The 24,739-nt window shown below is 54.2% G+C and overlaps 3 protein-coding genes across 3 annotated transcripts; all 3 read left to right on the top strand.

The window, feature by feature from the left end:
- Positions 1-904: 904 nt before the first annotated feature.
- LOC123773425 (fork head domain transcription factor slp1) lies at positions 905-2,788 on the top strand. The gene is made up of 2 exons (XM_045767180.2): positions 905-2,496; positions 2,599-2,788. The coding sequence occupies exon 1, from the start codon at positions 1,143-1,145 to the stop codon at positions 2,331-2,333; it is 1,191 nt and encodes a 396-aa protein (XP_045623136.2). The 5' UTR covers positions 905-1,142; the 3' UTR covers positions 2,334-2,496; positions 2,599-2,788.
- Positions 2,580-8,519, top strand: LOC138359095 (putative uncharacterized protein ENSP00000383309). The gene is made up of 3 exons (XM_069317799.1): positions 2,580-2,583; positions 2,715-5,318; positions 8,419-8,519. The coding sequence occupies exons 1-3, from the start codon at positions 2,580-2,582 to the stop codon at positions 8,517-8,519; spliced, it is 2,709 nt and encodes a 902-aa protein (XP_069173900.1).
- A 5,544-nt stretch (positions 8,520-14,063) lies between these two features.
- LOC138359094 (proline-rich protein 36-like) lies at positions 14,064-17,093 on the top strand. The gene has a single exon (XM_069317797.1). It carries the CDS (start codon positions 14,064-14,066, stop codon positions 17,091-17,093), a length of 3,030 nt encoding a protein of 1,009 aa, XP_069173898.1.
- The last annotated feature ends 7,646 nt before the right edge of the window (positions 17,094-24,739 follow it).

The raw sequence follows: 24,739 nt of genomic DNA, 5'->3' as shown, positions 1-24,739 counted from the left end.
GCAGCACACACACACACACACACACAGACACACACACACACACACACACACACACACACACACACACACACAGGCAGCACACACACACACACACAGGCAGCACACACACACACACACACACACACACACACACAGGCAGCACACACACAGACACACACACACACACACAAGCAGCCTTTAGTAATCCCGACCCGAACCTGTCTTATGTCTAACCGATTATTAAGACAACACAATAATGAGAAACATTGTCTTACATCATTCTTTATTGTGTAATCTATAAAATATTGAGTCAAAACGCGTGATAATGATAACTGTATAATTATGACAAATCACATGAGCGATTTGTATTTAAATCTTAGATATATATATATATATATATTAGAGGTTCTACAAGAACCGTGTGAGAGAGATGTCTGGCTCATTAGTGTTTAACAAGAGATAATTCCCGGGCAAGCGGCCACTGGCGCGGCCCACACACACCGCCACCGGCCACGCTAAATTATAATGTACACTAGCATACGTGGGCTGGCTGTGTGTGGTTTCTACCGGACCGGCCCCTTTGTTCAGTAATCCGGCTGGTCAGACGTGACAGTTCGTGGGAGAGGTGTGAAAATACCTTTCTTCGCTATTTTCACTTGTAAAGAAAAGGTATTTGTCGACAGCCCTTAGATAGTTGCCAAATGCTTCCTTTGTTGACATTTTTTTATCCGAAAAAAATAAAATGTTAAACGAGTTTTCCTTATTAAACAATAGGGACACACATGAAATTATCGTCACAGTTATTTGTAATAAATTTTGACTTATATTTGCATAGTTTTTCCTCACAATTTTGAATAAATATAGTTTTATGAGAGTGGCAAGATTATCCAACGATCGCGAAACTCCGCCTTAAACATTTCCAGCGCCAATGAACCCGCGGCGCGGCGCGGAGGAGGAGCTTTGGGCGGCGCTCCTCTGTGATTGGTGGTTGCTGCTCCGGTAGGAGGAGCCAACGGCTGTAAAATGTGGAGCGGACAGGTAGAAGTCATCAGTTGCCTGCAGGTCGCGGTGCGGGAGTGCGTGGCTCTCTGTAACAAGTGGCAAACATTGGTAGCGTAAACTTCCACGTTGAGAAATTTATATTTGTTAGTGGGGTTAATAGCATGGTGAACTTGGGTTGTGGTGAGGCGTACGGCAGCAGCAGCAGCAACATGGCCCGCACGCCCCTCAAACATTCCTTCTCCATCAGCTCACTCCTGTCGGAGGCCGTCCTCAACGCCGTTCCTGCCCACGCATCAGAGCAGCCCGTCAAGAACCACGACCTCTGCCTTCAAGATTTTGAGATGACAGCTGCTGTGGAAGACGACGAGGAGGACATAGACGTGACAGGCGCCGCGAGTCCCCTACCCGGGGTCATGTCTGACTCGGAGGTGGAGGAACAGCAAGAAAAAGACGAGAAGGACATGAAGAAGGAAGACGGAGAGAAGAAGAAGCACGAGAAGCCGCACTTCAGCTACAACGCCCTCATCATGATGGCCATCAGGTCATCGCCCGAGAAGCGGCTTACTCTGAGCGGCATCTACGAGTTCATCATGAAGAACTTCCCGTATTACCGGGAGAACAAACAAGGTTGGCAGAACTCCATCCGTCACAACTTGAGTCTTAACAAGTGTTTTGTTAAGGTTCCCCGTCACTACGACGACCCGGGCAAGGGCAACTACTGGATGCTCGACCCCTCGGCCGAGGAAGTTTTCATCGGCAGCACCACGGGCAAGCTGCGGCGCCGCTCCACCACAGCTTCCCGCAACCGCTTGGCCGCCTTCAAGCAGTCCCTTCTCGGCCGCTTCGGCTGCTACTCCCCGCTGGGGCTGGCGCCGTACGCCGCAGCCGCAGCCGCCGCCGCTGCTGGTCTCGGGGGGCCGCTCGGGTCTCTGCCAGGGGCGTTGTCAAGTGGTCTGGCGTCAACCGCACTCTATCAGCAAGCTTCTGCCGCAGCCGCGGCAGCAGCACTTTACCGCAGTTATCCACCCACTTATTATCCTGGGCTCCTGCCCACCGCCCACCTGACGCAGGCCGTCTCCCCTGGCCCAACCGCAGCACCCACAGGCTTGTCCAAGCCCACCGCCCTCAGCCCACCTCCACAACAACCGCCCACCTCCTTCAGTGTCGATCACCTTCTCTCAGATGCCCACCCGAGCAACCCACCTAGGAACCTCCTGGTGGGTCTGGGCGGGCTGTCGTCGTCCGCCCACTACGACGCCTACAGAAGTTCTTTGGTGGCCCAGATGGGCGAGGGTGGACGACGGCATTCGCTTCACCGCCCCATTACAGTGGTGGGCGGCCGACCCAGCTAACTTAGTGACACCGCCCACACCTCGCCCGCGCCTTCAGCTGGGTGGAGGCGCTCACAACCCAGCCGCCCATACACGCCCACTCTCCACGCCCGCAACCCGGTCACCGCCCACGCCTCAACATCCTCACCCGACTTCGCTGGCTTAGATACTCTACTTTAACAAGGTAATTAGAAGTTGCTTTTATCAATGAATATTTTCTTCCAAGCTATATACTACTGAGCCAAGTGTTAAGGAGGAAAGAGTGTGATGTGTTTCATTATTCCAGAATACCTGAGCTGAGCGTGAGCGATCACCCCCCCCCCCCTTCATCCCCGTCACTGTCTCCCACACCCGCCTGCCGTCACACTCCTCCAGGGACCCGTCACCGTCACACTCCTCCAGGGACCCGTCACCGTCACACTCCTCCAGGGACCCGTCACACTCCTCCAGGGACCCGACACCGGCCTCCACCGTCACACTCTTCCAGGGACCCGTCACCGTCACACTCCTCCAGGGACCCGTCACCGTCACACTCCTCCAGGGACCCGTCACCGTCACACTCCTCCAGGGACCCGTCACCGTCACACTCCTCCAGGGACCCGTCACCGTCACACTCCTCCAGGGACCCGTCACCAGCCTCCGTCACACTCCTCCAGGGACCCGACACCGGCCTCCACCGTCACACTCTTCCAGGGACCCGTCACCGTCACACTCCTCCAGGGACCCGTCACCGTCACACTCCTCCAGGGACCCGTCACCGTCACACTCCTCCAGGGACCCGTCACCGTCACACTCCTCCAGGGACCCGTCACCAGCCTCCACCGTCACACTCCTCCAGGGACCCGTCACCGTCACACTCCTCCAGGGACCCGTCACCGTCACACTCCTCCAGGGACCCGTCACCGTCACACTCCTCCAGGGACCCGTCACCGTCACACTCCTCCAGGGACCCGTCACCGTCACACTCCAGGGACCCGTCACCAGCCTCCACCGTCACACTCCTCCAGGGACCCGTCACCAGCCTCCACCGTCACACTCTTCCAGGGACCCGTCACCGTCACACTCCTCCAGGGACCCGTCACCGTCATACTCCTCCAGGGACCCGTCACCGTCACACTCCTCCAGGGACCCGTCACCAGCCTCCACCGTCACACTCCTCCAGGGACCCGTCACCGTCATACTCCTCCAGGGACCCGTCACCGTCACACTCCTCCAGGGACCCGTCACCGTCACACTCCAGGGACCCGTCACCAGCCTCCACCGTCACACTCCTCCAGGGACCCGTCACCGTCACACTCCTCCAGGGACCCGTCACCGTCACACTCCTCCAGGGACCCGTCACCGTCACACTCCTCCAGGGACCCGTCACCGTCACACTCCTCCAGGGACCCGTCACCGTCACACTCCTCCAGGGACCCGTCACCGTCACACTCCTCCAGGGACCCGTCACCGTCACACTCCTCCAGGGACCCGTCACCGTCACACTCCTCCAGGGACCCGTCACCGTCACACTCCTCCAGGGACCCGTCACCGTCACACTCCTCCAGGGACCCGTCACCGTCACACTCCTCCAGGGACCCGTCACACTCCTCCAGGGACCCGTCACACTCCTCCAGGGACCCGTCACACTCCTCCAGGGACCCGTCACACTCCTCCAGGGACCCGTCACCGTCACACTCCTCCAGGGACCCGTCACCGTCACACTCCTCCAGGGACCCGTCACCGGCCTCCACCGTCACACTCCTCCAGGGACCCGACACCGGCCTCCACCGTCACACTCCTCCAGGGACCCGTCACCGTCACACTCCTCCAGGGACCCGTCACCGGCCTCCACCGTCACACTCCTCCAGGGACCCGTCACCGGCCTCCACCGTCACACTCCTCCAGGGACCCGTCACCGGCCTCCACCGTCACACTCCTCCAGGGACCCGTCACCGTCACACTCCTCCAGGGACCCGTCACCGTCACACTCCTCCAGGGACCCTCCACCGTCACACTCCTCCAGGGACCCTCCACCGTCACACTCCTCCAGGGACCCGTCACCGGCCTCCACCGTCACACTCATCCAGGGACCCGACACCGTCACACTCCTCCAGGGACCCTCCACCGTCACACTCCTCCAGGGACCCGTCACCGTCACACTCCTCCAGGGACCCGTCACCGTCACACTCCTCCAGGGACCCTCCACCGTCACACTCCTCCAGGGACCCGTCACCGTCACACTCCTCCAGGGACCCGTCACCGTCACACTCCTCCAGGGACCCGTCACCGTCACACTCCTCCAGGGACCCGTCACCGTCACACTCCTCCAGGGACCCGTCACCGTCACACTCCTCCAGGGACCCGTCACCGTCACACTCCAGGGACCCGTCACCGTCACACTCCTCCAGGGACCCGTCACCGTCACACTCCTCCAGGGACCCGTCACCGTCACACTCCTCCAGGGACCCGTCACCGTCACACTCCTCCAGGGACCCGTCACCGTCACACTCCTCCAGGGACCCGTCACCGTCGCACTCCTCCAGGGACCCGTCACCGTCACACTCCTCCAGGGACCCGTCACCGTCACACTCCTCCAGGGACCCGTCACCGTCACACTCCTCCAGGGTCCCGTCACCAGCCTCCACCGTCACACTCCTCCAGGGACCCGACACCGGCTTCCACCGTCACGCTCCTCCAGGGACCCGTCACCGTCACACTCCTCCAGGGACCCGTCACCGGCCTCCACCGTCACACTCCTCCAGGGACCCGACACCAGCTTCCACCGTCACAATCCTCCAGGGACCCGTCACCGTCACAATCCTCCAGGGACCCGTCACCGTCACACTCCTCCAGGGTCCCGTCACCAGCCTCCACCGTCACACTCCTCCAGGGACCCGACACCGTCACACTCCTCCAGGGACCCGTCACCGTCACACTCCTCCAGGGACCCGACACACTCCTCCAGGGACCCGACACACTCCTCCAGGGACCCGACACACTCCAGGGGGCCGACCTCCGGAGCACGTGAGTGACTGTGTGATGATGGTGGAGATTGTAAACATTGCTGCCAGTGGAACTCTTTATTCAATTGTTCGTAAAATTTCCACTTGGAAGTCCACCCCGAAGTGTGTGTGGTGGTTACCACTTGGTAACCCCAAGTGTGTGTGGGGGTTACCACTTGGTAACCCCAAGTGTGTGTGGGGGTTACCACTTGGTAACTCCCACTTGGTAAGGCGTCACTCACCACTGGAGCACGCCGTCACCAAGCCCCTCACAGCTCCAGAAGATCAAACACCTGTAATTACCTGTCACCATGACCGCTCCTCCCAGCTGCTGCCCCCCAACATGTGTATAACAATGTACATAGTGCTAATTTATATAGCAACATTAATTTATATTACAGTACTACACTGTTCCCATCAGACTGTAAATAATACTCCCTGATCACTATTCTCCGTGTAAACTCCAGACCAAAGATTTTATTAATGAGTTGTTGGACAAAAAATAATGTTGTATTTTTTATAATAAAATATATGTATTATCCTATGTAGAACTTGTATTTTTGTCTTCCTCCTTCAGCCTTTCCTTGTTGTGGAATACATATATATATATATATATATATTTAATATGTTGTACCTAGTAGCCAGAACGCAGTACTCGGCCTTCTATGCAAGGCCCTTGTGCCTAATAAGCCAAGTTTTCCTGAATTTATATAGATTTTTTTTAATTTGCCTCTGAAATGATAAAACTATCCATTTCGTTATGAGTTAATTTTTTTTTAATTCGACTTAAAACTAACGTAGATAAATGACCGAACCTAATCTAAGCTAACATAACTAAGTCAATAATTTATGTTCTTAATATATTATAATAATAATAATTGAAATAAACCTATTGGAAACCATTTTTTGAAAATAAAGAATATCACTTGGCCTATTAGGCAAATCGGGCCTTGCATAGTAGGCCAAGAAGTACGTTCTGGCTGCTAGGTACGATATATATAATATATATATATATATATATATATATATATATATATATATATATATATATATATATATATATATATACACGAATAAAAATAAAAGCAATATCTTAAGACAATTGTAACCTGACCATAAGAGAGGTGACACATCTTGGAGAAGGAAAATTAATAGTCAAATATACTCTACTTCTCAGCCTGGGTATACTCTTATGTATTCTGTACTCTTGTATTATACTCAGGACTAAGGTATACTTGATGGTTGGTCAGTATACCTATTTTCGTGCCGTGATAACCCTAGAGAGGTTAATAGGCCATGATAACCCTAGAGAGGTTAATAGACCGTGATAACCCTAGAGAGGTTGTTAGGCCGTGATAACCCTAGAGAGGTTAATAGGCCGTGATAACCCTAGAGAGGTTAATAGGCCGTGATAACCCTAGAGAGGTTAATAGGCCGTGATAACCCTAGAGAGGTTAATAGGCCGTGATAACCCTAGAGAGGTTAATAGGCCGTGATAACCCTAGAGAGGTTAATAGGCCGTGATAACCCTAGAGAGGTTAATAGGCCGTGATAACCCTAGAGAGGTTAATAGGCCGTGATAACCCTAGAGAGGTTAATAGGCCGTGATAACCCTAGAGAGGTTAATAGGCCGTGATAACCCTAGAGAGGTTAATAGGCCGTGATAACCCTAGAGAGGTTAATAGGCCGTGATAACCCTAGAGAGGTTAATAGGCCGTGATAACCCTAGAGAGGTTAATAGGCCGTGATAACCCTAGAGAGGTTAATAGGCCGTGATAACCCTAGAGGGGTTAATAGGCCGTGATAACCCTAGAGAGGTTAATAGGCCGTGATAACCCTAGAGAGGTTAATAGGCCGTGATAACCCTAGAGAGGTTAATAGGCCGTGATAACCCTAGAGAGGTTAATAGGCCGTGATAACCCTAGAGTGGTTAATAGGCCGTGATAACCCTAGAGTGGTTAATAGGCCGTGATAACCCTAGAGAGGTTAATAGGCCGTGATAACCCTAGAGTGGTTAATAGGCCGTGATAACCCTAGAGAGGTTAATAGGCCGTGATAACCCTAGAGAGGTTAATAGGCCGTGATAACCCTAGAGAGGTTAATAGGCCGTGATAACCCTAGAGAGGTTAATAGGCCGTGATAACCCTAGAGAGGTTGTTAGGCCGTGATAACCCTAGAGAGGTTAATAGGCCGTGATAACCCTAGAGAGGTTAATAGGCCGTGATAACCCTAGAGAGGTTAATAGGCCGTGATAACCCTAGAGAGGTTAATAGGCCGTGATAACCCTAGAGAGGTTAATAGGCCGTGATAACCCTAGAGAGGTTAATAGGCCGTGATAACCCTAGAGAGGTTAATAGGCCGTGATAACCCTAGAGGGGTTAATAGGCCGTGATAACCCTAGAGAGGTTAATAGGCCGTGATAACCCTAGAGAGGTTAATAGGCCGTGATAACCCTAGAGAGGTTAATAGGCCGTGATAACCCTAGAGAGGTTAATAGGCCGTGATAACCCTAGAGTGGTTAATAGGCCGTGATAACCCTAGAGTGGTTAATAGGCCGTGATAACCCTAGAGAGGTTAATAGGCCGTGATAACCCTAGAGTGGTTAATAGGCCGTGATAACCCTAGAGAGGTTAATAGGCCGTGATAACCCTAGAGAGGTTAATAGGCCGTGATAACCCTAGAGAGGTTAATAGGCCGTGATAACCCTAGAGAGGTTGTTAGGCCGTGATAACCCTAGAGAGGTTAATAGGCCGTGATAACCCTAGAGAGGTTAATAGGCCGTGATAACCCTAGAGAGGTTAATAGGCCGTGATAACCCTAGAGAGGTTAATAGGCCGTGATAACCCTAGAGAGGTTAATAGGCCGTGATAACCCTAGAGAGGTTGTTAGGCCGTGATAACCCTAGAGAGGTTGTTAGGCTATAAAAACCCTCCAGAGGTTTATAAGTTACCTTTTGGTTACCTGCGTTGATTCAAGGGGTCAAGGTCCCCGGGGCTCGGTCTTTGACCAGGCCTCCTGGTTTATACTTACATACATATATACACATACATACATATACATATATACATACATACATATACATTATACTTACTATAATTTAATGGTCTGCCTTATAATCTTAGATTGGATTGGCGCGTCCACGGGTCCCATCCCCAGATCTCAAGTATCGGCTATTGATACAGATAATGGCTCCAAAGAGCCTCCACTTGCGGGCTCACCTTAGCCCGTGCTATTTATAACTTTTTTCCGAGTAGCTAAATCTAAAACAACAACAAGAACAACGGTAGAAGTCATCAGTTGCCTGCAGGTCGCGGCGCGGGAGTGCGTGGCTCTCTGGTTGATACCTGGTTGATCTCTCCTGGTGCGTGGCTCTCTGGTTGATACCTGGTTGATCTCTCCTGGTGCGTGGCTCTCTGGTTGATACCTGGTTGATCTCTCCTGGTGCGTGGCTCTCTGGTTGATACCTGGTTGATCTCTCCTGGTGCGTGGCTCTCTGGTTGATACCTGGTTGATCTCTCCTGGTGCGTGGCTCTCTGGTTGATACCTGGTTGATCTCTCCTGGTGCGTGGCTCTCTGGTTGATACCTGGTTGATCTCTCCTGGTGCGTGGCTCTCTGGTTGATACCTGGTTGATCTCTCCTGGTGCGTGGCTCTCTGGTTGATACCTGGTTGATCTCTCCTGGTGCGTGGCTCTCTGGTTGATACCTGGTTGATCTCTCCTGGTGCGTGGCTCTCTGGTTGATACCTGGTTGATCTCTCCTGGTGCGTGGCTCTCTGGTTGATACCTGGTTGATCTCTCCTGGTGCGTGGCTCTCTGGTTGATACCTGGTTGATCTCTCCTGGTGCGTGGCTCTCTGGTTGATACCTGGTTGATCTCTCCTGGTGCGTGGCTCTCTGGTTGATACCTGGTTGATCTCTCCTGGTGCGTGGCTCTCTGGTTGATACCTGGTTGATCTCTCCTGGTGCGTGGCTCTCTGTAACAAGTGGCAAACATTGGTAGCGTAAACTTGCACGTTGAGAAATTTATATTTGTTAGTGGGGTTAATAGCATGGTGAACTTGGGTTGTGGTGAGGCGTACGGCAGCAGCAGCAGCAACATGGCCCGCACGCCCCTCAAACATTCCTTCTCCATCAGCTCACTCCTGTCGGAGGCCGTCCTCAACGCCGTTCCTGCCCACGCATCAGAGCAGCCCGTCAAGAACCATGCCGCTTCGGCTGGCGCCGTACGCCGCCGCTGGTCTCTGGGGGGCCGCTCGGGTCTCTCCCTGGGGTGTTGTCAAGTGGTCTGGCGTCAACCGCACTGCTACCAGCAAGCAAGGTAGTGCTTGCCGCAGTTTACAGTAGTCTTGCCTCCAACTTTACCGCAGTTATCCACCCACTTATTATCCTGGGCTCCTGCCCACCGCCCACCTGACGCAGGCCGTCACCCTTGGCCCACCCGCAGCACCTACAGGACAGCCGCCCTCAGCCCACCTCCATGACAACCGCCCACCTCCTTTAGTGTCGATCACCTCTCAAATGCCCACCCGAGCAACCCACCTAGGAACCTCCTGGTGGGTCTGGGCGGGCTGTCGTCGTCCGCCCACTACGACGCCTACAGAAGTTCTTTGGTGGCCCAGATGGGCGAGGGTGGACGACGGCACTCGCTTCACCGCCCCATTACAGTGGTGGGCGGCCGACCCAGCCAGGTGTGGTACCAGCCCCTCTAATATTTTCCACGTGTAAATTATTATGTATCAGGCGGTATATTATGTATCCCGCCTGCGCTCTATTGAATACATATTTACGCATTTTAATGGGTTCCAGTAATTTATATGGTTAATTGAGTGAATTCTGATAGTAAACGATCTCTGAATGCTCTACAGGTCAACAATATCTCCAGCTTTTAAAGAGGCTGTTATTGTGCAACAGTATTCCATCCTAGAGAGCACTAACGTCTTGAAAAGTTCCTTCATTGGTATAGCATCTCTTGATTAAAAGGTTCTTGTTATCCAACCTGTCATTTTCTTGCAGTTGTGACGGCTACTTTATTGTTTTTTTTTTAATGAAACGTCTTCCGACATGAGTACACCCAAATCCTTTACATTGCTTTTACGTTCTATGGTAAGACTTGACTGCGTTTTGTACGTGGTTTCCATAATTAAATTTTCATTTTTTTTCATAGCTCAGGAGCTGGAACTTTTTTTATTAAATACCATATTATTTTGTGTGACCCATTGAAAGACCTGATTTACTTCAGGAAGCAGCAAACCGTTGTATGCTGCTTCTTGGAGTAAATCAGGTCAATGTTGCCTACTCTCATGAAAATCCTAGTGTCATCTGCAAAGGATGATACAGTACTATAGGTTGTGTTCTTGTCTATGTCCGATATGAGGATGAGAAAAAGTACTGGAGCAAGCACAGTACCCTGGGGGACTGAGCTCTTCACGGTTGATGGTCCGGATTTTACTTTGTTGACTACTACATATTGGGTTCTGTTTGTCAGGAAACTGTAGGAAATCTGCCTGTTTTTCCGGTAATTCCTTTTAAACGCATTTTGTGTGCAATAACACCATGGTCGCATTTGTCGAAGGCTTTTGCGAAATCTGAGTAAATTACGTCAGCCTTTTCTTACTCTTTCATGGCATCTAAGGCCATAGCATAGTAGTCCAGCAACTGTGACAGGCAAGAGCGCCCTGTTCTGAAACCATGTTGTCTAGGGTTATATAGACGCTGAGATTCTATGTGTTTTATGATCTTATCGGCCTATAGCTTTATGCCTCTGCTTTATTCCCTCTTATATGGAGTGGTGCTATTTCTGTTGTTTTCAGCAAGTCAGGGATATTTTATTTCACCAGCATCTAGTCTTCATCTCCGGAAAAAGATTAGGACCTGCAATAGTAGTTTCTTACAGTTCTTGGTGAATATGGAGTTCCAGGAATCAGGGCCTGGTGCAGGGTATAGACATACTCTCTATGGCTACTGCAAAATAAGGTGGAGTTACTGACATCTCATATATGGTTTGTTTTGGTATCACAATCATGAAGAATTTGTTTGGGTTATAATTCTTCAGTGTGTTTAGTGGCTCGCTGAAAACGGAACTTTGAGAGTCTCTCCACACGGCTGAGAGTCTCTCCACACGGCTGAGAGTCTCTCCACACGGCTGAGTCTCTCTACACACGGCTGGGAGTCTCTCTCCACACGGCTGAGAGTCTCTCCACACGGCTGAGAGTCTCTCTCCACACGGCTGAGTCTCTCTCCACACGGCTGAGAGTCTCTCCACACGGCTGGGTCTCTCTCCACACGGCTGGGAGTCTCTCTCCACACGGCTGGGAGTCTCTCTCCACACGGCTGGGAGTCTCTCTCCACACGGCTGGGAGTCTCTCTCCACACGGCTGGGAGTCTCTCTCCACACGACTGGGAGTCTCTCTCCACACGGCTGGGAGTCTCTCTCCACACGGCTGGGAGTCTCTCTCTCCACACGGCTGGGAGTCTCTCTCTCCACACGGCTGGGAGTCTCTCTCTCTCCACACGGCTGGGAGTCTCTCTCTCTCCACACGGCTGGGAGAGTCTCTCTCTCTCCACACGGCTGGGAGAGTCTCTCTCTCTCCACACGGCTGGGAGAGTCTCTCTCTCTCCACACGGCTGGGAGAGTCTCTCTCTCTCCACACGGCTGGGAGAGTCTCTCTCTCTCCACACGGCTGGGAGAGTCTCTCTCTCTCCACACGGCTGGGAGAGTCTCTCTCTCCACACGGCTGGGAGAGTCTCTCTCTCCACACGGCTGGGAGAGTCTCTCTCTCCACACGGCTGGGAGAGTCTCTCTCTCTCCACACGGCTGGGAGAGTCTCTCTCTCTCCACACGGCTGGGAGAGTCTCTCTCTCTCCACACGGCTGGGAGAGTCTCTCTCTCTCCACACGGCTGGGAGAGTCTCTGCACACGACTAAGAGTCTCTGCACACGACTAAGAGTCTCCAACAGTCTCCGTCGTTCAAGAAGGACGATATATAACAACTTCGCTCCTAATGTATTCCTGAGGCTCCTTGAGGGAACTCATGTGATTTAAGGACCTTGTATTTACAGATGTTCTAAAGATTTTGTCAAGAATGAATCGGAACGAGAGAAGGCTCCGGGAGTGTTCATGTCTCCAACACTCACGCCGGAGACACACGTAAACAGGATAACATCGGCAGCATATGAGACGCTGGAAAAATATAAGAACTTCGTTTAGAAAGTTAATTCAGGGCTCCTTGAAAGCAATCTTCACAACTTTTGTTCGACAAATACTGGAATACGCAGCACTGGCATGGACTCAACACCTTTTGAAACATCTAATTTGAGGTTATCTTGAGATGATTTCGGGGCTTTTAGTGTCCCCGCGGCCCGGTCCTCGACCAGTCCTCCACCCCCAGGAAGCAGCCCGTGACAGCTGACTAACTCCCAGGTACCTATTTACTGCTAGGTAACAGGGGCATTCAGGGTGATAGAAACTTTGCCCATTTGTTTCTGCCTCGTGCGGGAATCGAACCCGCGCCACAGAATTACGAGTCCTGCGCGCTATCCACCAGGCTACGAGGCCCTCATAATGCCAGAATTTCAATAAGTGCAGAGGTTTGCATCAATATTAGTGCCAGAGCTTAGAAGGTTAAGCTACGAACGAAGGATAATGGAATGTCACAACCCTAGAGCATAAAAGGAACAGAGAGGATATGATTACAACATACAAGATACTGAGGGGAATAGATAAGGTAAACAAGGCCAGCGTCTTCAGACTGAGAGAAAGTAGGACAACACAATACAGGTAGACGTTGGAAACGTCAACGAGCAGAAGAGACGTAAGAAAGTACTCGTGCCCTGTACAGGTTGTTACCAAGTGGAATGCACTACAGGAGGAAGTTTTGGAAGCCACCTCCATCGACAAAGAATTTGAATGTTTGAGAAATTAGGTACATGGCTACTAGTAGAGCAGAAAGAGTAGGAGAAAAAAATAGAGCAAAAAGAGAAAAGAAGCCCCAGGAGGCTTCCTCCAGGGACAGCCTCCAGGGGCAGCTTCCAGGGGCAGCTTCCATGGACAGCCTCCAGGGGCAGCCTCCAGGGGCAGCTTCCATGGACAGCCTCCAGGGGCAGCCTCCAGGGGCAGCCTCCAGGGGCAGCCTCCAGGGGCAGCCTCCAACGGCACCTTCCATGGACAGCCTCCAGGGGCAGCCTCCAGGGGCAGCTTCCATGGACAGCCTCCAGGGGCAGCCTCCAGGGACAGCCTCCAGGGGCAGCCTCCAGGGGCAGCTTCCAGGGGCAGCTTCCATGGACAGCCTCCAGGGGCAGCCTCCAGGGACAGCCTCCAGGGGCAGCCTCCAGGGGCAGCCTCCAACGGCACCTTCCATGGACAGCCTCCAGGGGCAGCCTCCAGGGACAGCCTCCAGGGGCAGCCTCCAACGGCACCTTCCATGGACAGCCTCCAGGGACAGCCTCCAGGGGCAGCCTCCAACGGCACCTTCCATGGACAGCCTCCAACGGCACCTTCCATGGACAGCCTCCAGGGGCAGCTTCCATGGACAGCCTACAGGGGCAGCTTCCGTGTGTGTGTGTGTGTGTGTGTGTGTGTGTGTGTGTGTGTGTGTGTGTGTGTGTGTGTGTGTGTGTGTGTACACAGTGTTAAGCCATCAGGGAACAAGTGCCAGGCTTAACTCCCCTAACATTAGCGTGGGCGTCCCTGGGATCACCTCAACACACAGTCACATGATACTCTTGAGGAGCGTCGCCACACCTCTCATGGTGGCCGCGCCCCACCTCCCATGGTGGCCGCGCCGCACCTCCCCTCCCATGGTGGCCGCGCCGCACCTCCCCTCCCATGGTGGCCGCGCCGCAACTCCCCTCCCATGGTGGCCGCGCCGCACCTCCCCTCCCATGGTGGCCGCGCCGCACCTCCCCTCCCATGGTGGCCGCGCCGCACCTCCCCTCCCATGGTGGCCGCGCCGCACCTCCCCTCCCATGGTGGCCGCGCCGCACCTCCCCTCCCATGGTGGCCGCGCCGCACCTCCCCTCCCATGGTGGCCGCGCCGCACCTCCCCTCCCATGGTGGCCGCGCCGCACCTCCCCTCCCATGGTGGCCGCGCCGCACCTCCCCTCCCATGGTGGCCGCGCCGCACCTCCCCTCCCATGGTGGCCGCGCCGCACCTCCCCTCCCATGGTGGCCGCGCCGCACCTCCCCTCCCATGGTGGCCGCGCCGCACCTCCCCTCCCATGGTGGCCGCGCCGCACCTCCCCTCCCATGGTGGCCGCGCCGCACCTCCCCTCCCATGGTGGCCGCGCCGCACCTCCCCTCCCATGGTGGCCGCGCCGCACCTCCCCTCCCATGGTGGCCGCGCCGCACCTCCCCTCCCATGGTGGCCGCGCCGCACCTCCCCTCCCATGGTGGCCGCGCCGCACCTCCCCTCCCATGGTGGCCGCGCCGCACCTCCCCTCCCATGGTGGCCGCGCCGCACCTCCCCTCCCATGGTGGCCGCGCCGCACCTCCCCTCCCATGGTGGCCGCGCCGCACCTCCCCTCCCATGGTGGCCGCGCCGCACCTCCCCTCCCATGGTGGCCGCGCCGCACCTCCCCTCCCATGGTGGCCGCGCCGCACCTCCCCTCCCATGGTGGCCGCGCCGCACCTCCCCTCCCATGGTGGCCGCGCCGCACCTCCCCTCCCATGGTGGCCGCGCCGCACCTCCCCTCCCATGGTGGCCGCGCCGCACCTCCCCTCCCATGGTGGCCGCGCCGCACCTCCCCTCCCATGGTGGCCGCGCCGCACCTCCCCTCCCATGGTGGCCGCGCCGCACCTCCCCTCCCATGGTGGCCGCGCCGCACCTCCCCTCCCATGGTGGCCGCGCCGCACCTCCCCTCCCATGGTGGCCGCGCCGCACCTCCCCTCCCATGGTGGCCGCGCCGCACCTCCCATGGTGGCCGCGCCGCACCTCCCATGGTGGCCGCGCCGCACCTCCCATGGTGGCCGCGCCGCACCTCCCATGGTGGCCGCGCCGCACCTCCCATGGTGGCCGCGCCGCACCTCCCATGGTGGCCGCGCCGCACCTCCCATGGTGGCCGCGCCGCACCTCCCATGGTGGCCGCGCCGCACCTCCCATGGTGGCCGCGCCGCACCTCCCATGGTGGCCGCGCCGCACCTCCCATGGTGGCCGCGCCGCACCTCCCATGGTGGCCGCGCCGCACCTCCCATGGTGGCCGCGCCGCACCTCCCATGGTGGCCGCGCCGCACCTCCCATGGTGGCCGCGCCGCACCTCCCATGGTGGCCGCGCCGCACCTCCCATGGTGGCCGCGCCGCACCTCCCATGGTGGCCGCGCCGCACCTCCCATGGTGGCCGCGCCGCACCTCCCATGGTGGCCGCGCCGCACCTCCCATGGTGGCCGCGCCGCACCTCCCATGGTGGCCGCGCCGCACCTCCCATGGTGGCCGCGCCGCACCTCCCATGGTGGCCGCGCCGCACCTCCCATGGTGGCCGCGCCGCACCTCCCATGGTGGCCGCGCCGCACCTCCCATGGTGGCCGCGCCGCACCTCCCATGGTGGCCGCGCCGCACCTCCCATGGTGGCCGCGCCGCACCTCCCATGGTGGCCGCGCCGCACCTCCCATGGTGGCCGCGCCGCACCTCCCATGGTGGCCGCGCCGCACCTCCCATGGTGGCCGCGCCGCACCTCCCATGGTGGCCGCGCCGCACCTCCCATGGTGGCCGCGCCGCACCTCCCATGGTGGCCGCGCCGCACCTCCCATGGTGGCCGCGCCGCACCTCCCATGGTGGCCGCGCCGCACCTCCCATGGTGGCCGCGCCGCACCTCCCATGGTGGCCGCGCCGCACCTCCCATGGTGGCCGCGCCGCACCTCCCATGGTGGCCGCGCCGCACCTCCCATGGTGGCCGCGCCGCACCTCCCATGGTGGCCGCGCCGCACCTCCCATGGTGGCCGCGCCGCACCTCCCATGGTGGCCGCGCCGCACCTCCCATGGTGGCCGCGCCGCACCTCCCATGGTGGCCGCGCCGCACCTCCCATGGTGGCCGCGCCGCACCTCCCATGGTGGCCGCGCCGCACCTCCCATGGTGGCCGCGCCGCACCTCCCATGGTGGCCGCGCCGCACCTCCCATGGTGGCCGCGCCGCACCTCCCATGGTGGCCGCGCCGCACCTCCCATGGTGGCCGCGCCGCACCTCCCATGGTGGCCGCGCCGCACCTCCCATGGTGGCCGCGCCGCACCTCCCATGGTGGCCGCGCCGCACCTCCCATGGTGGCCGCGCCGCACCTCCCATGGTGGCCGCGCCGCACCTCCCATGGTGGCCGCGCCGCACCTCCCATGGTGGCCGCGCCGCACCTCCCATGGTGGCCGCGCCGCACCTCCCATGGTGGCCGCGCCGCACCTCCCATGGTGGCCGCGCCGCACCTCCCATGGTGGCCGCGCCGCACCTCCCATGGTGGCCGCGCCGCACCTCCCATGGTGGCCGCGCCGCACCTCCCATGGTGGCCGCGCCGCACCTCCCATGGTGGCCGCGCCGCACCTCCCATGGTGGCCGCGCCGCACCTCCCATGGTGGCCGCGCCGCACCTCCCATGGTGGCCGCGCCGCACCTCCCATGGTGGCCGCGCCGCACCTCCCATGGTGGCCGCGCCGCACCTCCCATGGTGGCCGCGCCGCACCTCCCATGGTGGCCGCGCCGCACCTCCCATGGTGGCCGCGCCGCACCTCCCATGGTGGCCGCGCCGCACCTCCCATGGTGGCCGCGCCGCACCTCCCATGGTGGCCGCGCCGCACCTCCCATGGTGCCTCCAGGGGCATTGTGATGGTGATAGTTGTAGCAGTGGTGGTGGTGGTGGTGGTGGTGATAGTTGTAGCAGTGGTGGTGGTGGGGAGAAACTCCAACACCTCTCGCAATGTTGTTAACGCAACATACAGAAAACGGGAGTCTGCTGTTGCGTCTAATGATTAACGTATCATAAATAATTTAACAAATTCACTCAAGAAAACGAGAATTTAAATTTCCGAGTGGTTCTTCTCCTGGCACCAAGTGAGCCAAGCACACCTCTCCTCATCCACCCAGTGAGTCAAGCACACCTCTCCTCATCCACCCAGTGAGTCAAGCACACCTCTCCTCATCCACCAAGTGAGCCAAGCACACCTCTCCTCATCCACCCAGTGAGTCAAGCACACCTCTCCTCATCCACCAAGTGAGCCAAGCACACCTCTCCTCATCCACCAAGTGAGCCAAGCACACCTCTCCTCATCCACCCAGTGAGCCAAGCACACCTCTCTTCATCTACCAAGTGAGCCAAGCACACCCTCTCCTCATCCACCAAGTGAGTCAAGCACACCTCTCCTCATCCACCCAGTGAGTCAAGCACACCTCTCCTCATCCACCAAGTGAGCCAAGCACACCTCTCCTCATCCACCCAGTGAGTCAAGCACACCTCTCCTCATCCACCAAGTGAGCCAAGCACACCTCTCCTCATCCACCAAGTGAGCCAAGCACACCTCTCCTCATCCACCCAGTGAGTCAAGCACACCTCTCCTCATCCACCAAGTGAGCCAAGCACACCTCTCCTCATCCACCAAGTGAGCCAAGCACACCTCTCCTCATCCACCAAGTGAGCCAAGCACACCTCTCCTCATCCACCAAGTGAGCCAAGCACACCTCTCCTCATCCACCAAGTGAGCCAAGCACACCTCTCCTCATCCACCAAGTGAGCCAGGCACACCTCTCCTCATCCACCCAGTGAGCCAAGCACACCTCTCCTCATCCACCCAGTGAGTCAAGCACACCTCTCCTCATCCACCAAGTGAGCCAAGCACACCTCTCCTCATCCACCAAGTGAGCCAAGCACACCTCTCCTCATCCACCAAGTGAGCCAAGCACACCTCTCCTCATCCACCCAGTGAGTCAAGCACACCTCTCCTCATCCACCAAGTGAGCCAAGCACACCTCTCCTCATCCACCAAGTGAGCCAAGCACACCTCTCCTCATCCACCAAGTGAGCCAAGCACACCTCTCCTCATCCACCAAGTGAGCCAAGCACACCTCTCCTCATCCACCAAGTGAGCCAAGCACACCTCTCCTCATCCACCAAGTGAGCCAAGCACACCTCTCCTCATCCACCAAGTGAGCCAAGCACACCTCTCCTCATCCACCAAGTGAGCCAAGCACACCTCTCCTCATCCACCAAGTGAGCCAAGCACACCTCACCTCATCCACCAAGTGTGCCAAGCACACCTCTCCTCATCCACCAAGTGAGCCAAGCACACCCTCTCCTCATCCACCAAGTGAGTCAAGCACACCTCTCCTCATCCACCCAGTGAGTCAAGCACACCTCTCCTCATCCACCAAGTGAGCCAAGCACACCTCTCCTCATCCACCAAGTGTGCCAAGCACACCTCTCCTCATCCACCAAGTGAGCCAGGCACACCTCTCTTCATCCACCAAGTGAGCCAAGCACACCTCTCTTCATCCACCAAGTGAGCCAAGCACACCTCTCCTCATCCACCCAGTGAGTCAAGCACACCTCTCCTCATCCACCAAGTGAGCCAAGCACACCTCTCCTCATCCACCCAGTGAGTCAAGCACACCTCTCCTCATCCACCAAGTGAGCCAAGCACACCTCTCCTCATCCACCAAGTGAGCCAAGCACACCTCTCCTCATCCACCCAGTGAGCCAAGCACACCTCTCTTCATCTACCAAGTGAGCCAAGCACACCCTCTCCTCATCCACCAAGTGAGTCAAGCACACCTCTCCTCATCCACCCAGTGAGTCAAGCACACCTCTCCTCATCCACCAAGTGAGCCAAGCACACCTCTCCTCATCCACCCAGTGAGTCAAGCACACCTCTCCTCATCCACCAAGTGAGCCAAGCACACCTCTCCTCATCCACCAAGTGAGCCAAGCACACCTCTCCTCATCCACCCAGTGAGTCAAGCACACCTCTCCTCATCCACCCAGTGAGTCAAGCACACCTCTCCTCATCCACCAAGTGAGCCAAGCACACCTCTCCTCATCCACCAAGTGAGCCAAGCACACCTCTCCTCATCCACCAAGTGAGCCAAGCACACCTCTCCTCATCCACCAAGTGAGCCAAGCACACCTCTCCTCATCCACCAAGTGAGCCAGGCACACCTCTCCTCATCCACCCAGTGAGCCAAGCACACCTCTCCTCATCCACCCAGTGAGTCAAGCACACCTCTCCTCATCCACCAAGTGAGCCAAGCACACCTCTCCTCATCCACCAAGTGAGCCAAGCACACCTCTCCTCATCCACCAAGTGAGCCAAGCACACCTCTCCTCATCCACCCAGTGAGTCAAGCACACCTCTCCTCATCCACCAAGTGAGCCAAGCACACCTCTCCTCATCCACCAAGTGAGCCAAGCACACCTCTCCTCATCCACCAAGTGAGCCAAGCACACCTCTCCTCATCCACCAAGTGAGCCAAGCACACCTCTCCTCATCCACCAAGTGAGCCAAGCACACCTCTCCTCATCCACCAAGTGAGCCAAGCACACCTCTCCTCATCCACCAAGTGAGCCAAGCACACCTCTCCTCATCCACCAAGTGAGCCAAGCACACCTCTCCTCATCCACCAAGTGAGCCAAGCACACCTCTCCTCATCCACCAAGTGAGCCAAGCACACCTCACCTCATCCACCAAGTGTGCCAAGCACACCTCTCCTCATCCACCAAGTGAGCCAAGCACACCCTCTCCTCATCCACCAAGTGAGCCAAGCACACCTCTCCTCATCCACCAAGTGTGCCAAGCACACCTCTCCTCATCCACCAAGTGAGCCAGGCACACCTCTCTTCATCCACCAAGTGAGCCAAGCACACCTCTCTTCATCCACCAAGTGAGCCAAGCACACCTCTCCTCATCCACCAAGTGAGCCAAGCACACCTCTCCTCATCCACCAAGTGAGCCAAGCACACCTCTCCTCATCCACCCAGTGAGCCAAGCACACCTCTCTTCATCTACCAAGTGAGCCAAGCACACCCTCTCCTCATCCACCAAGTGAGCCAAGCACACCTCTCCTCATCCACCAAGTGAGCCAGGCACACCTCTCCTCATCCTCCAAGTGAGCCAAGCACACCTCTCCTCATCCACCCAGTGAGCCAAGCACACCTCTCCTCATCCACCCAGTGAGCCAAGCACACCTCTCCTCATCCACCCAGTGAGCCAAGCACACCCTCTCCTCATCCACCAAGTGAGCCAAGCACACCCTCTCCTCATCCTCCAAGTGAGCCAAGCACACCTCTCCTCATCCTCCAAGTGAGCCAAGCACACCTCTCCTCATCCTCCAAGTGAGCCAAGCACACCTCTCCTCATCCACCAAGTGAGCCAAGCACACCTCTCCTCATCCACCAAGTGAGCCAAGCACACCTCTCCTCATCCACCAAGTGAGCCAAGCACACCTCTCCTCATCCACCAAGTGAGCCAAGCACACCTCTCCTCATCCACCAAGTGAGCCAAGCACACCTCTCCTCATCCACCAAGTGAGCCAAGCACACCTCTCCTCATCCACCAAGTGAGCCAAGCACACCTCTCCTCATCCACCAAGTGAGCCAAGCACACCTCTCCTCATCCACCAAGTGAGCCAAGCACACCTCTCCTCATCCACCAAGTGAGCCAAGCACACCTCTCCTCATCCACCAAGTGAGCCAAGCACACCTCTCCTCATCCACCAAGTGAGCCAAGCACACCTCTCCTCATCCACCAAGTGAGCCAAGCACACCTCTCCTCATCCACCAAGTGAGCCAAGCACACCTCTCCTCATCCACCAAGTGAGCCAAGCACACCTCTCCTCATCCACCAAGTGAGCCAAGCACACCTCTCCTCATCCACCAAGTGAGCCAAGCACACCTCTCCTCATCCACCAAGTGAGCCAAGCACACCTCTCCTCATCCACCAAGTGAGCCAAGCACACCTCTCCTCATCCACCAAGTGAGCCAAGCACACCTCTCCTCATCCACCAAGTGAGCCAAGCACACCTCTCCTCATCCACCAAGTGAGCCAAGCACACCTCTCCTCATCCACCAAGTGAGCCAAGCACACCTCTCCTCATCCACCAAGTGAGCCAAGCACACCTCTCCTCATCCACCAAGTGAGCCAAGCACACCTCTCCTCATCCACCAAGTGAGCCAAGCACACCTCTCCTCATCCACCAAGTGAGCCAAGCACACCTCTCCTCATCCACCAAGTGAGCCAAGCACACCTCTCCTCATCTACCAAGTTAGCCAAGCACACCCCTCCTCATCCACCAAGTCAGCCACTAGAATTAGAGATAAGCAAGCAGTGTTAAGCAAACAGTACTCACCTAGTTGTACTTCCCTAGTTGTGCTTGCGGGGGTTGAGCTCTGGCTCTTTGGTCCCGCCTCTCAACTGTCAATCAACGATCAATTTTGTTTCACACACACATACACCCAGGAGGCAGCCCGTAACAGCTGTCTGACTCCCAGGTACCTATTTACTGCTAGATAACAGGGGCATCAGGGTGAAAGAAACTTTGGCGATTTGTTTTTCGCCATCGCCGGGGATCGAACCCCGGTCCCCAGGATTACGAGTCCTGAGTGCTGTCCATTCAGCCACCAGGCGCAGTGATAAGCAAGCAGTGTTAGGGAAGCAGTTATTATTATTTGCTACCACAGACGAGGCCATACACTTACGATGCTAACCAGCATATATACATGTTCTTCTGTCGCCCATAGACTGGGTGAGAGATCTGTTAAGCATATAGTTCAGTGTTTTATTGAACAATCAACCACAGAAGGTGATTGTAGTGCTTTTAAAATGCTAATCTAACCTACAATCATCAATACATACATACACAGATTTGCGTCTGTCCAACATAAACAGTGTTCGAGGTGTCATTTTCATTGCGATTCCGACAAGCTTCAACATACTCTATATACAAATACATATATTTTTTTTTTTTTAATAGGGAAGGGAGTACCACCTCTGGCTGGAAGAAGGGGGACCCATAGCCTCGGAGGAAACCACACATAACACATTGGAGGGAATGTAGGTCCCCCTCCAATACAGTTTCTGTGTGCGTTTCTCCTACCACCCCCTTCCCTTTTTTTTTTTTTTTTTTTTTTCCTTTATTGTGTATTTAAAAGTTACAAAACATACAAGACAAATGCCTAAAGGTTATGGATCTCTTGAAGCTCCTCCGCTTCTGAACAGGAACCGAGGACGCAGCAAGCATTTTCCCTCTGGATCGCCACACTGAGACGCTGAAATAAAAAACTGGAAGCCCTTGGGTCTCTGGTGACGTCAATGAGCTTGGAACCCAATTCCTTGAGAAATCCCAAGGCACTCTTGCCTTGGGAATATATATATATATATATATATATATATATATATATATATATATATATATATATGTCGTACCTAATAGCCAGAACGCACTTCTCAGCCTACTATTCAAGGCCCGATTTGCCTAATAAGCCAAGTTTTCATGAATTAATGTTTTTTCGTCTACCTAACCTACCTAACCTAACCTAACCTAGCTTTTTTTGGCTACCTAACCTAACCTTACCAATAAATATAGGTTAGGTTAGGTTAGGTAGGGTTGGTTAGGTTCGGTCATATATCTACGTTAATTTTAACTCCAATAAAAAAAAATTGACCTCATACATAGAGAAAAGGGTTGCTTTATCATTTCATAAGAAAAAAATTATAGTAAATATATTAATTCAGGAAAACTTGGCTTATTAGGCAAATCGGGCCTTGAATAGTAGGCTGAGAAGTGAGTTCTGGCTACTAGGTACGACATATATATATATATATATATATATATATATATATATATATATATATATATATATGTCGTACCTAGTAGCCAGAACTCACTTCTCATCCTACTATTCAAGGCCCGATTTGCCTAATAAGCCAAGTTTTCCTGAATTAATATATTTACTATAATTTTTTTCTTATGAAATGATAAAGCAACCCTTTTCTCTATGTATGAGGTCAATTTTTTTTTATTAGAGTTAAAATTAACGTAGATATATGACCGAACCTAACCAACCCTACCTAACCTAACCTAAGCTATATTTATAGGTAAGGTTAGGTTAGGTAGCCAAAAAAAGCTAGGTTAGGTTAGGTTAGGTAGGTTAGGTAGACGAAAAAACATTAATTCATGAAAACTTGGCTTATTAGGCAATTCGGGCCTTGAATAGTAGGCTGAGAAGTGCGTTCTGGCTATTAGGTACGACATATATATATATATATATATATATATATATATATATATATATATATATATATATATATATATATATATATATATATATATATATATATATCATATATATACACAAATACATATATATTCATACACCTATGTCTCGTACTTTGAAAGGGTACGATAGCTGCTACAGAAACTAGTGGGTTATTAAACACTTAATAACTGAAGGTGATTAAGATGCATTTACAAGCTCAGTTTATAGGAACACACATTGTATAACAGATTTATCACATATTGTATAGGTACAATACATTGTACAACACATGTATTACATATTGTATAGGTACAAAACATTGTATAACAGACGTATTACATATTGTATAAGTACAATAGATCGTATAACAGATGTATTACATAGTCTTGGGTACAAGTCCAATATATCATCAAGTGTTCCAGTATTCATATAGTAGTTACAGAGTTCAGCATACCTCAGCCCAGGATGGCGAAAGTCAGTCAATATGGGACATTCTACAATATAATGTTCAAGAGAGTGCATGTTTTCTCTTTCACAAAGTTGACACATAGTATATTCGACACTTTCACAAAGTTGACACATGGTGTACTCGACACTTTCACAAAGTTGACACATGGTGTATTCGACACTTTCACAAAGTTGACACATAGTATATTCGACACTTTCACAAAGTTGACACATGGTGTACTCGACACTTTCACAAAGTTGACACATAGTATATTCGACACTTTCACAAAGTTGACACATGGTGTACTCGACACTTTCACAAAGATGACACATGGTGTATTCGACACTTTCACAAAGTTGACACATAGTATATTCGACACTTTCACAAAGTTGACACATGGTGTACTCGACACTTTCACAAAGTTGACACATAGTATATTCGACACTTTCACAAAGTTGACACATGGTGTACTCGACACTTTCACAAAGTTGACACATTGTGTATTCGACACTTTCACAAAGTTGACACATTGTGTATTCGACACTTTCACAAAGTTGACACATTGTGTACTCGACACTTTCACAAAGTTGACACATTGTGTACTCGACACTTTCACAAAGTTGACACATTGTGTACTCGACACTTTCACAAAGTTGACACATTGTGTATTCGACACTTTCACAAAGTTGACACATTGTGTACTCGACACTTTCACAAAGTTGACACATTGTGTACTCGACACTTTCACAAAGTTGACACATTGTGTACTCGACATTTGGGT

This window comes from Procambarus clarkii, chromosome 89 (assembly GCF_040958095.1).
Source record: "Procambarus clarkii isolate CNS0578487 chromosome 89, FALCON_Pclarkii_2.0, whole genome shotgun sequence".
Classification (NCBI taxonomy): domain Eukaryota; kingdom Metazoa; phylum Arthropoda; class Malacostraca; order Decapoda; family Cambaridae; genus Procambarus; species Procambarus clarkii.
The sequence above is the reverse complement of the archived record's forward strand: the minus strand, read 5'-3'. Positions and strand labels throughout refer to the sequence as shown.